The 18,645-nt window shown below is 34.7% G+C and overlaps 1 protein-coding gene across 1 annotated transcript; it reads right to left on the bottom strand.

Moving 5' to 3' along the window:
- Window positions 1-12,663: 12,663 nt before the first annotated feature.
- Window positions 12,664-16,737, bottom strand: LOC130718352 (tyrosine-protein phosphatase RLPH2-like). The gene is made up of 4 exons (XM_057568937.1): window positions 16,157-16,737; window positions 13,672-13,739; window positions 13,305-13,481; window positions 12,664-13,053 (listed from the first exon to the last, which is right to left on the bottom strand). The coding sequence occupies exons 1-4, from the start codon at window positions 16,668-16,670 to the stop codon at window positions 12,883-12,885; spliced, it is 930 nt and encodes a 309-aa protein (XP_057424920.1). The 5' UTR covers window positions 16,671-16,737; the 3' UTR covers window positions 12,664-12,882.
- Window positions 16,738-18,645: the final 1,908 nt, after the last annotated feature.

The raw sequence follows: 18,645 nt of genomic DNA on the forward strand, positions 1-18,645 counted from the left end.
AATTTGGGGAAAATTTTGGGGGAAGGGTTAATGAATGGGGGGAGGGAATTATTATTGTAATTTATTTTTTTTAATCAGACTTAATTAAATCCACGTCATCGCCTCCGTTTGGTCAAACTAACGGAACTTAACAGAAGGGGCTGGATCGCACGTTTTTGAAACATTGGGGTGCCTGACCGCTACGTTTAAACACGGGGGGCCCCAATCACTCATTTCTGAAACATCAGGGGCTCAAAATGGAATTAAGCCTTAAAATAAAGTACATCGACATACAAATGTTTCTACATGTATTCAAAATCAATTACCTTTCAATTATAAATTTTATTAAGTGCTAAAAAATCAATTGATATCATATTAACTGTTTTCCATAGAATCTAGCCACAAAATTCAAGCATCGCAAGGTTTGACATTTTAACAAAAAAAAATATGTTGTCAAATAATCAATTAATTACTATCTATCCTTGTAACAAGAACTAGAAAAAATATATATCCATTCACGTCAACTTAAAATAAACAAGAGTTTTTTTTTTTAATCACTTAGCCAAGCAACAAGAAATTAGCAAAATATAAAATAATATATATAAATCCAGTTAATCGATTGAATTATTATGTTGTGATTCTTAAAAACAACTTGAAATTTTTTCATGATGAACAATGCTACGTAGCCCGACAAAATGGGCACGAAAGGTGCACGAGACTCATTTTGTGGCAGTTTCAAACCGCCACAAAATTACAACTGCCAAAAAAAAAAGAACAGTTGCAAGAAAATGCTTCGTGCATGGTGCACGAGATCGCACGTCGTGCCACACAACATTTTCCTTTCATGATAGTAGATGTATAGGCATGCGTGAGAAATGTTAATGGATTTAAATTGATGTCACAATTTCAATTCAACATACATAAACAATCTAATCATTATGGTGAATCAATTTACATGTAAACAATAATCAAATAAATTCAGGAAGAAAAGAAAATAGCATATAAAAAGTATTCAATTCAATAAAGAGATCTTTTACCAAAATAAAGAGATCAATTCAATTTAAATAATTTAAATATAGCATATTTTATGACTTTTTCTTGATCTCTTCCCATTATTTTAATATGATATATCTCATGAACTTTCTTTATCTCTTCCAATTCTGGTGGCAAGATTCAATAATATTCCATTCATGTCAAGGAATGAATGGGGAATGATCAAATCAACTAAATGATATGTATAGAGATATAAAGTAATTTCTCTAATACATTGAAGTATTCAATAAATCTATTGAATCTTTTTGGGATTTAATGTTCATATAAATTTATAGTACTTCATGAATTGTTCTTTGTGTATTCATGCTATGGTACTTCTGGACTCATAGCTCAAAGAGAATATATCTCAATCAATTCGGATATGATCTTCAGGATTCATACTTAAAAAAAATTCAACTACGGTACTTCTGGACTCGTAAGTTATGAATCTTCATGATTCATATTTTAACTAATCAACTAGGGTACTTCCAGACTTGTAGGTTATGAATCTTTAGGAATAATATATTTTTTTTCTCAAAATAATTAAACTACAGTGCTTCTGGACTGTAAGACTATGAATCTTCATGATTCATTCAAAATAATTCAATTACAGTGCTTCTGGACTGTAAGACTACGAATCTTCATGATTCATTCAAAATAATTCAATTACAGTGCTTCTAGATTGTAAGACTATGAATCTTCATGATTCTTTCAAAATGATTCAATTACAGTCCTTCTGGACTGTAAGGCTATGAATCTTCAGGATTCATATTTATTACTATGATACTTTTGGACTCATAGATAAATGTTTCGAAGAAAGAAGAAGAAGAAGAAAAAATTGTAAAACTATAACCTTCCACATAGTGACATAGATGTGGTACTTACTCTGGAAGTGGTACTTACTCTTTCACTTAGGAATGAGGAATTATGGAGAGACTATCGTGCTGATAGCGTGTTGTGAATAAAGCGTAAGCAAGTAAGAGAGAAAGGAGAAGAGACCATTGAGAGATAAAGAAATGGTCTGATGGGGATGCTCTGCTAGGTGCATACTCCCTTGTATTTATAAGGCTTAAATACTCTGGAGGTCCCTGAAATTGTATGGCGTACGAAAATATGTCCTTGAAATTTTTTTTTCCGATTCCGAATCCCTTGAAAATTTTTTTAATCAAAATCAGTCACTGCGTGTGTTTCATGCTTATGTGGCTCAATTTTTACACAGTCATCAATTCCACATGTATTTTTTCTTTTTCTTTTATTCCAGAGTCATCAAATCCATACCCTATGTGGCTCAATTTTATATTTTAATTGAAAACTTTTATTTTTATTAAAGAAAAAACCAAAAAATAATAGAAAAAATAGGGTGAAGTTCAGAATTCTTCTTCAACTCATCCTCTCTTCTTCTTTTTCATACTTCTTCATCACTCACTTGAAATTATTTCAACCCAGAAAATACCACACCAACTCCCAAATCTACAACCTCCACCCAACCCACCAACACCCACCGAACCACCCAAAGATCGAAGCCCAAATCTCCAGATCTGCGACCTCCACCACCCAAAAACCCATAGAAAAGGAATCACATCAGATTGGAGTCATGGAAAGGAAAAGGTTTTGGTTCAAAATTGGAGTTTAGATTTAGATTTATATGAATTGGCTACATGTAATCCATTTCCTTGGACGAACATGTCTACCCCTCTAGTCTTCTTCGCCCCTCTCTCTTCCATCCCCCGCCTCACTTCCCACATCAAAACCCACCTCTATGCAAATTTGATTGTGTTTTGAGATTAATGATTGGGTTTTGTTAATTGTCTTTCTAGAAGGTCTTGCGGTAGGTGCTGCTTTTGCAGTGTTATTGAATGCAAGAGAACAAAACAATTGTTCTAATCGAATCTACAATAATGGAGAAGGGAGGGGTTGTGCAGATATGGTGGTGGTGCAGTGAGGGGAAGGGTTGGAGAAGAGAAGAAGATGAAGTTGAATTTTCCAGAAAAAAGAAACCCCTAAATAATTTTCTTTTATTACTCCATGTGTAATAAAAGAAAAAGAAAAAATACACGTGGAATTGATGACTGTGTAAAAATTGAGCCACATAAGCATGAAACACGCGCAAGGACTGATTCTGATTCAAAAAAAAATTTTAGGGATCCGGAATTGGAAAAACAAATTTCAGGGACTTATTTTCGTACGTCATACAATTCTAGGGACCTCCAGAGTATTTAAGCCTATTTATAATATTAGGTTTGGAGTGTTGAACAAGTATACATGTGGGTCTGGCCCATGGATTCTTAACTCTGATGAGCATCCAAATATTCATAACATGTTTCCATTTTTTAAATATTTGTTATTTTAAAAAACTAAAATCAGATTTTTTGGAAAACCAAATTTATTTTTTATCTGGAAAATCTATGATAATAATTGAGATGATACTGATATTAATTCATTTGACCAAAAACAAATTTAACTATGCCCTTTTGAAAATCTCAAAGATATAATATCATTTTTAGATAGTAGTCAATTTTTTAGTCCAAAATAAACACACAATATCACAAGTTCTAACTTGAATGCGTTCGGGCCCCTTGATGGGAACTCTAATCAACAAGACCGAGTAACCCTCATATTTCACAAAAGAGTAAAATACACTCACCCCCCTCAAGATTTGCAAGAATGACACTCCACCCCATTCTTTTTAAAAATCTACACTTCACCCCATTTTTTATAAAGGCAAATTTTAGTGATGAAAACAAATTCCTCACTACTAAAAACTAATTACTAATTGGTAAAAATTTAAATAAATTTAATGCATATACACTATCATACATTAATTTATGAAAATAATTTTACTGAATTAAATTTAAAAAAACCATTCACTCTGTCTGTTAAGTCCACGTCCCATCTATCTCCAAATCATATTTCTCACCACAAACGGCCACCACCAAGCCTTTACTCCCTTTAACACGGCTCCACTGTCCCACAATGTGAAACCCCATGGCACCTCCATGCCTCAAAGTTTTGTTGCAACCTGAACCCCAGAACGTGAATCGCACATCCCTAAAGCCACTTGTTCAACTACTTCTTGTGAATTTCACCCCTTGAAGTTGTGAGCGAACGCTCTGTTGGTCTTAGATATTGTTGGATTTTGTTAAAAACGATGCTCCACCGCCTCGTTGGGCTCTAATAACCTCAGATCCACTTCATATTTTCATAATTTTGTTTCTCTATTTTCTTCACCCATTTGTGTTGCTTTTTTGGCCTACAACCCAATTTTGAAAATTGGAGGTATAAAGAGATTATTTTGATTAAAATTGAATTATTACCAAATATGAAAACACAAACATGTTTCACTATGTTCGAGATATGGTTTGTAAATCGGGCAGGTGTGCTATTGCATAATTTGCATTATGAATTTACGGAGGAAAAACGCGATTGAGAGAATGAGGAGGATTGTGATGTTTTCATTTTTAAATTTATTGGATTATATTGATTTTTTTTTGAAATTATTGATTAACAATTTAAATAATAACTAATTATTAATGAAAAATATTTTTCGTCACTAAATTTGCCTCTATATAAAATGAGGTGGGATGTAGATTTTAGATAAGAATGAGGTGGAGTGTAATTCTAACAAACCTTAAGGGGGGTGAGTGTACTTTACTCTTCACAAAAGCCATAAAATTTAGGCAAATAATGTTGAAGGTTAAGTTCTTACTCTGACTCACCTATACCAACATCCAAAACATTTGCAAGTAAAGTTGTACAAGGAAAAGGGATAAACTAAAGCATGATGAAAACATGAGGTTACGTCTTAACTCATGCTCACATCGAGATATTGTTTGCAAATATCTCAAACATTCAAGAAACATCAAACGCATAGAAAGAAGGCAAAACCTAGAGATATTAAGAGATCAATTATATTTACAATTTAAATAAAGCCCAGTATATTTATTTGAAACTAAGTTACGACAAAGCCTTTTTTCAATAAGTACTATAGCGCGCAAAAAAAAGGGAGGCCAACTGTGTCCATCATCAACCAAGGGAGACACATTGTGTTGATCGTTGATTAAGGGGTCGTGTACCCTCCACGTGGTCGAATTAATGGCAATTCTTAGTTAGATTATGATCAATAACTCTCAAACCCAGGTATCCTAAGTCTATCCTAGACGTATGCACGCCTACAAGACCTGTGAAGAGCCGAATATCTCTCTTGCCACCCGCCCTTTTCTTATTCTCTCTCTTGGTAGTAGTGACGAGGACCACAAGAGATAATAAGGAAGACACAAATTTCAAAAACATATATAAGATAGGGAATTGTTATTCAGACCTCCCCCACAGCTATTCAGACCCTTCATTAATGTATGAAAAGTCATAAATACCCTTAATGAAAAAAAAATATAAAAAAATCATCACTCTCTTCACATTCTTTCTCTCTCCTCTCTCTTTACCTCTTTCCTCTTTCTTCCACCCCCACCACCCACCACCACCCACCGCCGTAGCCGCCACCACTGCCGCCACCACCGCCGCTGCCACCACCACCACCACCACAACCTCCATCTTCTGTCGTTTTTGAAAATATCCAACTTTAGGGAGTTGTTTTTGTCGTTTTTTATTTTTTTCTGCAAATAAACGCACTTCACTTCTGAAGTGCGTAGTTAACGCACTGTTAACGTGCGAAGCAAATTTGTACATAACTAATATTAGATGATTTTTAAAAATCGTGAGACTACTAGAAGGTGTAGGAATTTGGAAATTCTAACTGCACATTTGAGCTTAGAATTATCATATTACCTTAACTAATAAGTGACAGTCCAAAATTCCTTCCGGAAATTAAACAGGAAAAAAAAAAGAAATATATGTGTTACGCTCGCACTTTGAAAGTGTGTGACTATCGCACTTTGAACGTGTGTGACTATCGCACTTTCAAAGTGCTATAGTGACAGACTTTCAAAGTGCAAGCGAAAAAAATTTATAAAGGGTTTTTTTGGATTTTACAAATTTATCAAGGTCTGAATAACTGTGGGGGGAGGTCTGAATAACAATTCCCAAATTCCCTATAAGATATTCAGAGCAACTTGGAGCAACGAATCACATGATAAAGGTACGATAACATGTTGCTTGACGATTGATCCGCCTGAAAGTGAAAATGAACTACAACATTACAAGTGAAATAGTATTTAGGCTTAATTAGGAAGGATGGAACGGGGATCATGAGAGAATCATCAAGTAGAACAAAATATGAAATGTTCATTTATAACCACATCAGCTCATTATAAAAGAAACTAAGGCAGCCCCACTTACCTAATAATCTCATACTACTCTATAACTTTTGTGAGAAAATGCAATATGAGAAATAGTATTAAATATACCGATGCATATATATATATATATATATATATATATATATATATATATATATATAATAGTATATACATCGATCCATGCATAACGTTTAGCTAGCTGATTATTATGAAATATTGTATGATTAGTAAATGGACAGTGATATGTGAATGGGATCGAGAAATTAAACAGAAAAGTACAAGCAAAAAAGGACATAATTGTGGTGTGGAAACTTCAGGGATCACTATCTTAGCCGAATTCATGATTCATCAAGGATTTGATTTCTGAATTGGAAAGGATCCCATCAAAAAAAGTAACAAGAAATTAAAAAATTGTATATATCAGTTAGTTCAGCTTAATTATATGGTTGAGGGATCGTTTGACTTGTTAGTAGATTTTTATTATGTAAAATATAATGATGAGTTTTTCTATATATAATTTATGATGTGCTATTTTTGGGGCGCCCTAGCCCTTCATTAGTTCATTGTAACCAAAAAGGATGTGCTAATTTTATATACATCTTCTAATTTTGGAATAATTTTTTTTTATCTCAATTATCTTTCTTTTTGAAGAAAAAAACAATGAAAACGATGGCAAAGGCAATGTCGTTTGCAAAATGAATCAGAAGTTGAATTCATATATACTTCATAGTTCATATTCATATATACGACAAAGCAGAGAGGACAGGGTGTAATAAATGCACCGTCATTCGGTGTCCCCACACAATGCAGCCAATGGTTAGAGTTATATTCCCACGTGTGGGTCGAGGATGGACCACTGACACGTGTCGGTTCCTTTCCAGTATTTTGTCTCTAAAGCGTGACGTGGCTCTTGTTCTCAACATTGGATTCCCCTCTCCGTCTTTAGGTTCAATGCATGCGCTCACTGGCTCAACAATTTTTTGTGTTGTTGACTCCAAAATTATTAACTATTCCCCTAAAATATAAAAAAAATTATATTAAATTATGTTTGCAAGATTTTTTTATAAGCATAATAGCAATAATAATGGGTGTACAAATTGTAGAAGGAAGGGAACAAAATAGTGCAGTCGCAGAGAACCTTGAGCTTACCAACCTCCAAAACCAAACAAAAAATGGATCGAGAGACTATCATCATATTCCAAATAGGTTAACACTTTTAAAAAAATATATATTTGTTGCAACACCCAAATTAAATTACATATATATTCTATATGGCCCGTTGATGATTTTTTTTTGGTAGAGGTTAATCCATTTACATTAATAATTATTTTCCAAAGAGTAATAAATAAAATAGTTTTTAAAAGATAGAATGTGCTGTTCAAAAAAATAAGATAGAATGTGGTCAATTTAACTAAGTGCATGGAATAATCAAAAGAGTAAATTATCCTTTTTTACCTTTAACTTTCCTTAAATTTTATTCTTCTCTAAATTAAAATCTACACTCCACTGCGCTCTTTTTAATTTTTGAGATAGAAGATCAAAACCACCACAAAATTTCTGACCGATGAATAATATAGATGAAATTAGTGTAAGTTTTTAAGAAGAATGTTTTTTGTTGCAAATATTTGTCACTAAATTAAATCTATCTATTTTGGCGACATTTTATATTCATCTCTAAAATTCGATAGTAATACATGCAAATTTTAACAAATATTTTAAAATTAGCGACGAATATAAAAATAGAACTAAAACCCATTGCTAATATTGTCACTAATTTTTTAATGAAGTTGTCAATTTGTAAATTAGCGATGAAGTTTGCGTTACATAACTCTTCCTGTAAAATTTGTCACTAATTTCACCCTCCATAAAACAATTTTTGTGAGAGATTTTATAACAGATTCTGATATTTTGTTGCAAAAGTTGAAATTGAGTAGAATAGAGTGTAAAATTTAAAAAGAATGAAGTTTAGTGTGATATAAACAAAATTGAAACTTACTAGACTAAAATTTACTCTAATTGAATTGAATATTTTCATTTCTCAATGATCGACTCTTATTTCTATAATTAATAGACTAAATGGACGACTCTATTTTTTTCCAACTCAAATGACAATTCAATCTCTTATATTATGATGATATTTGAAGAAAACACCAAATATTTTGTGAGGTTCTTAGCCTTCCTTCTCATTGTTACAAATATTAATACTCTCATGTTAGAATTTGTCTTATCCATGGTCATATATGTACCTAAATGCACCACGCGGCGTAGGCATGGGAAATTCTAAGTTTTGTAGTTATTATAAGTTTTGTAGTTACTATTGTTTTGGCCCCTTTCCATAACCTAATAATTTTTAACTTAGGTTCTGGTCAAACATTTCATTCAGCTATACATGGAGACTTCAAATAGTACAAAAGGACGAATGAGACAGCTTGCATAAAAAAATATTCAAGTGGTCACTCCCACAGTAGACATAAAAATCTTTCTATGCCTTTTTTTAAAAGGCTTTTATGAATATAGAAGACGCATACAAGAAAACCATCTTCGATCGAGGCCATTTTTATCTTTTAAAATTGGGAAAAAGACAACCTACTCCAATCTCTCTTCACTCTCAAATTAGAGGTTCTCTTTATGTGGCCGTGAAATCGATGTCGATATTTCCTTTTCACAAATCAACCTTAAGATATGGAAAACGGGTACGTAGATTCTCCATATTTATGTGCGAATTCATGTGGGATTTTCCCCGATTGATATTTGTTTTGGAATATTTAGAAGTGGCAAATACATGTTATTGAAAAAGGTGAACATCCAACCAAATGACATATATATATATATATATATATATATATATATATATATATATATATATATATATATATATATTAGTGACAATTTTCATCTATCACAAATGTTTATAGAAGCTAAAATCCTCCGCTGCATGATAAGTCTCTTAAATGTTTACTTATCATTACTCATCTTAAATAAATAAAATCCATTTGTTAAACCATGTGTTTCGGAAGACAATTTTGTTTGAATTGATGAGCTTAACTTTCTAGGAATAATTTTTTTCTATTCAAATAACTCAAACATATATAAGACATTTGTTTAGGGGAATTAAACATGTATATGTTAGCTTGTTAACAAAGTATATTTATTAAGAACAAAAGAAAGTTAACATTTTATCAATTTATGTGTTGTGTATTTAATATTTATTATATAAAAAATTAAATTTTACAAATTACAAAACTCAATATAGAAGAAAGTACTAATGTATAGTACTTTAGAATATGAATCTAATTGTATTTGTGATTGCTTTAGCTTTGTATATTACTCTATAATTCATTTCCTATAAAAAAAACTATATAATTAATTTAATTAAGTTTTTTTTTATAGGCATTCATTTAGTTAAGTGATGATTGTTCCTAAAATTTGTATAAAAATTGCTCACGATAAATAATATTATCCTTGACACAAATGTAACTTCCTTATATATAATGTATATATTTGATACATGTAGAATATGTGTGTGTTAGCTAGAGAGAGAAAGAGAGAGTTAATGATAATATGGGGCCATATATTGACTAAATTAAAGGCATATATGCATGTCGCTTCGGCATGTTCCACCATACTGATGTTGAAACAATTGCATGCATGAATACTAACTAAGGTAGCACCGTCGTTTAATTTGGATCGCGTATGAGATTGAGAAGTGTAAAAAATAATAAATATTTCCTCTGCTTCACATGGTGATTATATACCTCGTCGTTTTTGTGTCAAATAGATGCATATATAAATAGATGTTGTGCTCGAATCCTATGTTCAACTTTGTGCAACGAATCATTAGTTTGAGGTAAATGTCGTGGAGGCTTCTTCATGGGTCCTAATTACTCGACAAGATCCTTCACAAATTGACAATGATCAGCTCGAACAACATTATATTCATGCATGTTTGTATTAATAATAATGAAGATTTGTCTGAGTGTGTGATTCCTGGTTTGTGATGACACGATATTAATCCAGTTTATAGCAAGTTAAATCGCAGTGTGAATTAATTACTGTTGTCATAATCGTTAACTTGATGAAATAGCTGAAGGGATTCTCCTTTGACATTTGTTTTACACGTGTACTAGTTCCCAATGTTTTATCCCCTGAATGTACAGAGTTAGTTAATTATACTTTTTTATAAGAAGGGTTGTTTAAATCACCATGGATTTATCTCAGATAAAATTACTCCAATATAATTTAGGTCGTCTAAGACTAGCGTGATGTTACCTAATATTTAAATCCGTATTTGTTTTCATCTCAAAAGATATATAGCAGACAATAGTCAGTGAGAACTTATATTAACCTTTGAGGCTTTGACTAACATGCTTTTTTTTTTTTTAAATTGAAAAGATAAATTGCACCCTGCTAGGATTGATTCATGGATCTTTCCCTCCCCAACCTATATGTCCCCCAACTCTTACACTTGAGCTATCATTCGGAGACAGACTAACATAACTCACTACAAAGAGGTAGCATAGAGTGTAGCCTACCCACTAGACCACAACACTACATTATCAAGATGCTGAACATTAATTAATATATTCAATGATACAATTCACATTTCCAATCATATTTTGAAAATATTTCTCACAAAAACTAGTGTGGCTATAGCCACACCTAGCCTATGAATGGGTCCGCCCCTGCCTTTGACTAACATGCTTTTTTTTTTAAATTGAAAAGATAAATTGCACCCTGCTAGGATTGATTCATGGACCTTTCCCTCCCCAACCCAGGGACGGATGCAAGTGTTGAGGCATGAGGGCAAGTGCCCTCACTTGATTTTGCAAAATATCATTAGAAAAAAATTTCAGTAGTAAAAGTATGTAGTTTTTTATGGTCAATTTGGTAAAAAATGTCATCACTTGTGTCCCACATTGCTAAATGCCCTCACTTGTGTCTCACATTGCTATGTGCCCTCACTTGAGTAGTAAAAGTATGTGTTTTTTTATGCTCATTTAATTTAGTAAAAAGTGCTCTCACTTGTGTCACATTTGATAAAAAAATGTTATCACTTCTAATAGTATATGTTAATTTTTTTATTACAAATTTATATTTATATATTGCCCTCACAACATTAAATTTCTGGATCCGTCACTGCCCTAATCTATATGTCCCCCAGCTCTTACACTTGAGCTATCATTCGGAGACAGACTAACATGCATTGACCTGATGTCCTTCTATGATTCTATTAATTAAAACAATAAATAGGCAAATTAAAGGTATGGATTTTTTTTGGTAAATAATAAAGGTATACTGGTTTGCCTGCTGTTATTTTCTAAGTCTTGTTTCTCTTGTTTTTCTGTAATCTTCTCCTCCCTCCTTCTCTTTTCTGGAGCACCCCTTTGCCTCCCTTTAATACAATCTTATGGCTTATAAAAAAAATAAAAAATAAAGATATATTTTATTTCTGTCAAGAAAATAAAGGTGTGGTTAACAGTTAACATTTTAGCTGAGATACTACAAAAGACCTACTAAAGACCATAGCAACAATAATACACCGAGTCCAACATATAACAAGTTCGTCTTTTGACCCAAAAATATACATGATATAGCAAGATTTGACCCCAAAAAAAATAGTGCTTGCTTGCTTGATATACCAAGTGAAAATATTCTGGATATTCTGGACAATCTAACTAATTACCATCTGTAGAGATCATCACAATAATTTCTAATCTGATTAATGGTTTCTCTTATAACCCCTGAAGTTGGAGCATGCGAAATTTGAATCCCCAACTAACCAAGAAAATAATCAAATTACCAAACCAATAATTGTCATTGAAAGTTGTCATGAGGAGATACTATCCTCCTGAAGTTATCAACTTATCATCATCATATTTGTCATTATAACAATCATCATCTTGATAATGTTCTTTGAGTCGTAAATGGAGGATAAAATACAAGTCATAGCAGAATATAAGTTTTAAATTTAATATCACTAAGTTTGATGATGAAACCTTTTTTAAAATTTTCTTGTTCCTTCCAGCGTCCCTTTACACATAGAAAGGGACATGGATTCTTTTACGCAAAATTTTATATGTAAAGTTTTCTTCATAAATATTTACAATATTAAATCAAACAAAACCTATTTAATACCAATAAAAGAGATAAATATTAACTTTTCACATCAATAATTTAAGTGAAAATATTGCATAAGATCCATTAGCTTGACTATAGCTATTCACGAGTTTTTAATGTCAAATATATAGAACTTGAGCTACACTAATTATACAAACCAGAAATGAACCCTCAAGTTATTGTCTTAAGGTTACATCTTATAAGTCATAACACCAGTCTTATAAAACTTTGGTCACTAAAAAGTTGAATTTGTCACGAAATTTGATATGTCAAACTCGAATAATTCATGAATACTTTTAACTCATTTATAACTCTACTGAAATTTCAACGGGTACAGTGAAGTGCCTTATTGATAATCAGAATAAGAGGACAAGCCATCCAACAGTCTCTCCGTGTATCAGAATAACAACAAAAGTTTTGTTTTTTTATCTCCATAAGCTCATGATAACTAAAGCTTAGCTTGACTACACTATATATTGGCAAAACTATCACAAGTATGAAACTATTTTTCTAACACATCTGTGTCACGAATAATCTTCTTTGAAGGAAGAACAACTGCAGCCACTGGTTTATCTTTAAATCCACCACCTTCATCAATTATCAGCCTATAGCCATCTATATGGAGTTTTGCATGGTGACCACTAACAATGATGGTTGGACTTGCCCTTAGTTCCTACAAACAAGAAAACAGTAGGTTTATTTTTCTTGGAGTGCAATGGTGGAAATGAGGTTTAAATTTAACCTCATGCAAACTACCCAAACCTCTCACCACAAGCCCAATTCTAGTAGTTTAGTTACCAACTTATTTGAAGAAGCTAGAAAAACAACTAGAAAAAGAAAAGGAAAAGTTAACAATATGCATATATGAATTTAAAAACATAAAATGTTGCAGAAATATACTAATAAGAAGCAAGCTATTGTTACCTCTGGAATGTCCCATACATTCTTTCTCCCACTGAGAGCCTGCACCTTAGGGATCCGAGTATCCCGAACTTTCAAACATTTTAACTGCTCATTAACATCTCCTTTCTCCAAACCAGCATGAACAGCAATCAACTTGCAGCACTTTACTCCATCATCAGTATTTATAAAGACATTGTCCTATAAAAGCATAACTCAGAGAACTTTCAGTCTCAGATGTTGTTTATTCATTCACAATATGTTAGTAAATGAAATAAGGATTCATGTTTCTAAAGGACAACCTGATAACTAAGAAATCTATGTTACTTGACATGAGAGTATGAGACATATATGACTACAAACAGAAAGAGGCAAAGAAAGCAAGCCACACCTCTTCATGGACCCAAACTAAATCAGCAAGAAATTTCTTATGCTCATCAGGAACTGCCTTAACCAAATCTGCATGCAATGAACTGCCCCTTAGGTTAGGAAACAACAACCAAATTTCAAGAAAGGGAAAATACACTTCAAAACTTATACAGAGTATCATTTATTTATAGCACTGAAACTCTCTATTATTAGGAAAATCTGGCTCAGGAACAGAAAGAAACATAGAATTCTCACGAGAGAGTGCGGACCAGGAAATATCCATTATGCTTGAGTAGATACAAATGATACAATCTGATTGTTGTTATACAAGAGATTGGCATAGAGCAAAGTAACTAACTAGTGACCAGCTCACATAACTAACCAACTACATTAGTAACAAACTAACTCCTCAATACTTCTAATAGTCTTCCGCAAGCTGGAAGGGGTAAGTATAAGGACAACCACCTTGAGAAAAGAACTATCCAAAAACAACATCTAATTATGAACACCAGCAAAAAGCTTCAACACAAATGAACTTGAATTGCATATTCTCTTGATCACATCTATCTGCAAACTTCATCCTTGCAGCTGCAAACTATTCTTTATCCCTCCTTCATTTGGTTCCAACTCTAATGCTTTCTTGAAGCTTTCAATAACAGCCATATATGCTTGGACTTTGCCAAACAGAGTTTTTGCATTATGTACTCCTAAAGAACATTGAAAGCTAAGAACACATCCAATAGTAAGACCAATTGTCTAGTAATAACCCAAGTTCACATAAGCCACTATTCCTTGCCATTCACTTCCAATTGCAACCCCTGATAGTATAGGTCGAATGCCATATAGGAGACCTGAGATGGCAAGCTTAAATAACACCTTTACTAATTACTCTGAATCACCTCGCCATTTGTTAACAACAGATGATGCTGAAATATTAAAAAACGAAGTCTTGCACTCGATTGCCCTTACCTTAGCAAGCATTGTCTTTACCATCCCAGGGGGTGCAATGTTCTTTTGGAATGCACATTGTCATTGGATACTATGCTCAACGGACTGTCAGACTTCCATTATTGACCACTTTATCAGAAGTCCCACCATTATGCACAACTTCCTTCCTACCAAACTTGAAATCATAATACAATTTGAAGTCCTGGAAAGACCACCAGTGGAATAGTGGCTCTCCCCGCTTGTTTTCAGAGGAGTGTGAAGAGTAGGCAAAAATGAAGACATATGTTTTGAGGCTCCCAAGTGAATGTTTTGCCTATTTCTGAATCATTTTTGCAAACACCTTATAGTCAGCTCCAAGATCCACCTGGACCAAACAAAATTATAAAGTCATATGCCCGATGGAAAGAAAAACTCCATAATCACAGCAAAGACTCCATGAACCACTGATTTCCCTTGTTTGAAAGAGGACTTTCTTTGTTCAAAAGAGATACTCTACGACGAGTGTCAAGCGGACAGGGGCACGCAAGTGTGAGCGACAACGGCAACAGAGGGGCGCAAGTGCGAGCGACAACGACAATGAGAGAGGAAGGGTGAGTGCCTGAGTGGCTGTGCAATGGACAGGAACGCAGGAGAGGGGTACGTGTGTGAGTGTGACGGTGAAGAATCCACCGCACATGTTGTATCTCTCGTGTTCTTCCCATTAACAATCACTTGAATCTTGGACAGTTATGAGTGGAACAGTATAACAACCAGTAGAAGGATCTTCTAGCTCTATAACTGCATCTTATGGACAAGAAAGTGTCTGACTCTTGAAGAGGCAATTTTTGTGTTGAGTCCATCAAAATTCAAATTATCGAAGCTACCGAAGGTGAAAGGATCAGATGCAGATTTCCATGCCAGAAAGAAATTCATCTTTCGTATCGGCTAAGAAAGAAAGTAAAGAAGCATAAAAAATCTTCTCAAATTCTGTATGCTCTTTGGTACAAACAGAGGATGACTTGGGACAAGATGAATTCATTGAGACATCGACTCCAAGACTGGTGATGAAATCCAAGAAACTAAAGGAGGAGAGTTTCGCGGCGGTGTCGAAATATGAACGTTTGAAGCCTCTACCGTGAGTAGCACGGAGAGAGTGAAGCGGAAGTGGTGAGCTCCATTGATGAAGCTCTGATACGGTGATACCATATTAGGAAAATATGGTTCACGAACAAAAAGAAACATAAAATTCTCAAGAGAGAGTGTAGACCACGAAATCTCCATTACGATTGAAAAGACACAAATAATACAATCTGATTATTATTCATACAAGATGTTAGCATAGAGCAAACTAACTAACTAGTAACCAACTCACATAACTAACTAACAACCTAAGTAACACTCTAACTCATCAATACTTCTAATATGCATAAAACCTATACCACTCTGCACAACCTGAAGTTACAGAAAATCTAATATACTAACCAAGCTAGCAGAAAATCAAAGAACAAAGCAAATTTCAGCAACACAACACCTCAATGATTAACAAAATTGAACCTGCAAGATAAGAAGCAAGCATATACCTGCAGAACCATGGGGAACACCATAGGACTCAAAGGTAGGTCCAGCGTCGTAAATAGAACCCTGATAGTCGGTTCCCTTAGCATGATTGAACCTATCCTTGATGGTACCACTCCACCTTCTCCCTTGCAGGTGCATCTTCTCAAACCCATCACCCTTGAACCACCCTTCCCTGTACTCACTCGCCTCGAACTCCTTCCACCCCTCGGAGAATTCGGACCCGTCAGGGGGCGGCGGGAGGAGGTGGAGGAAGGCGGCGAAGGCGAAGTCGTGGTTGCCGGAGAGGAACACGTGGCGCTGGTTAGGGTAGCGGGAGGGAAGCGCGATGAGGAAATCGAGGACCTCGCGGGTGTGTGGACCCCTGTCGCAGTAATCGCCGAGGAAGATTATGGTGGCGGTTTGGAAGTGGGAAGGGTCGATGGAGTGTTCGAGGTTGGACCAGAGGTTTTGGAGCTTGGTGATGAAGCCATGGATGTCGCCGATGCAGCATATGACTCTGGATTCTGGCTCTGACATTGGTGCGCCAGTTAAATGATTTGGTTTCTTGTGAGCGTTGAATTTGGTATGTTTATCACTTTTTTATCTCTTTTTTTTTCTTTAATGATTAAAGTATCTTCACCCAAGACAATGATGTTGAGTGAATCACCATTTTGGTCCCTAAGAAAGTAGGCACCGGTCATATTAGTCCCTAGAGATCATTAATGGTTAAAAAATCTCTGTAAGTGTTGACGTCGGTCATAGTAGTCCCTATCTAAGTTTGACCGTTAGTCCCTGTAACGGAAAGTTCCCATGTGTCACGTTATGTGCCACGTAGATTTCAATTTAGTCCCCAGCGTTATCAATTTAGTCCCTAGGTAATTAAATTTAATTAAAATAATGAGTTAAAAAAATAAAAATACAAGAATAGAAAATCTTAATAAAAAAAATAAAAAATAAGCCAAATAATTAAAATCTGATCGCCGTTTCAGATCTGCCTTCACCACAAGCACACATCTCTTCCTCTGCCTACACTCCACCACCCTCCCTTCACCACGACCACCACAAGATCTGTTTCCTCCACCCCAATCACCAGCAACGGAGCCGCACCCCTATAGCCACAACCTTCCTCGCTGCCTCTGTTCGACGCCGACGACCTTCCTCGAACCGGCAAGGAGCGTGGAAGCGTGGTGGTGGCGCGATTGCAGATGAGCGGCGTGAGAGGAATAGAGAGAGTATGCGACTGGGAAGGAGGAGTTGAGCGTGGTGGCGATGCAACAGATCTGACGAGGTGTGTGGCGGTGGCAAGCAGAGGAGCGTGGTGGTGGCGATTTTGAAGGGAGGAAGGGAGGTGATGGTGGGTGGGTTTGGGGTTGGTTCTAGATTTGCTGGGTTTTGAAGAAAAGAGGAGTGGGAGGTAGAGGGAGTGATGGGTTTGCTGGGTGAAAACAGTTCAAACAACATTCAAACGTTTCTTGCTAGTGTTTGTGGAATTAACACAGTCATTCTGGGTCATTCTGAATGTAAAGTTGAGATATATGTTCATTTTGCTTCATTTCAATAAAGCTATGCTTGCTTTCTTTCTCCTAGTCAATTGACTTGCTTATTTTCATGGTTTTGAACAGAAAAACCATTTGTCTGGATTGTGAAAATCTTATTTAAAGCTTTCATTTGATACCGTGCAACAATTGATGAACACAGTTTAATAGGGACCCTTTAATGGTTGCTTTGTTTGCATCTAATTTCTGAGGTAACGTTGCCATGACAAAATCTAGTAAATGAATTGAATGAAGAGTGTGGTAGAAAAACAAGCTTGAGGGTTGGGGTTTGATGTTTTTCTTAAACAGGATTTGGGTGGGATGAATTTGGGTTGAAGATGATGGGAAGGATGAAGATGAGATTAATTTGGGTTGTATTTTTATTTTTTTAGCTCATTATTTTAATTAAATTTAATTACCTAGGGACTAAATTGAAACCTACGTGGCACATAACGTGACACATGAGCACTTTCCGTTCAAGGGACTAACGACCAAACTTAGATAGGGACTACTATGACCGACGTCAATACTTACAGGGATTTTTTAACCATTAATGATCTCTAGGGACTAATATGACCGGTGACTACTTTCTTAGGGACCAAAATGGTGATTGTAACGCCCCAATTTCTCAACTGAGGAGTCACATTAGTAACCTAATAAGTCTAAGGACTATTTCGTAATTCTGAGAAAACACAATATATTTTTTTTTTCCTTTTCGAAACAACTGAACATAATTGAATACTTAACATAGACTTTATTCAACAACCCGTTCCCGACATATAATAATAGTGTCATACAATATCGTAAGCAAGTTTCCAAAATAAGTACGCTCACTGGAACAGTGGCGGAGATAAAGTTTAAACAACAGAGTTTTCAGATGGGGAAAGAAACTCAGACATAGTCCTGCAAAAGGAAGAAGCAACTGCTTCATCCACCTCTACTCGACCGCCCACGATCACGGTCTCCAACTTGAACAG

This window comes from Lotus japonicus, chromosome 5, assembly GCF_012489685.1.
Source record: "Lotus japonicus ecotype B-129 chromosome 5, LjGifu_v1.2".
NCBI lineage: Eukaryota > Viridiplantae > Streptophyta > Magnoliopsida > Fabales > Fabaceae > Lotus > Lotus japonicus.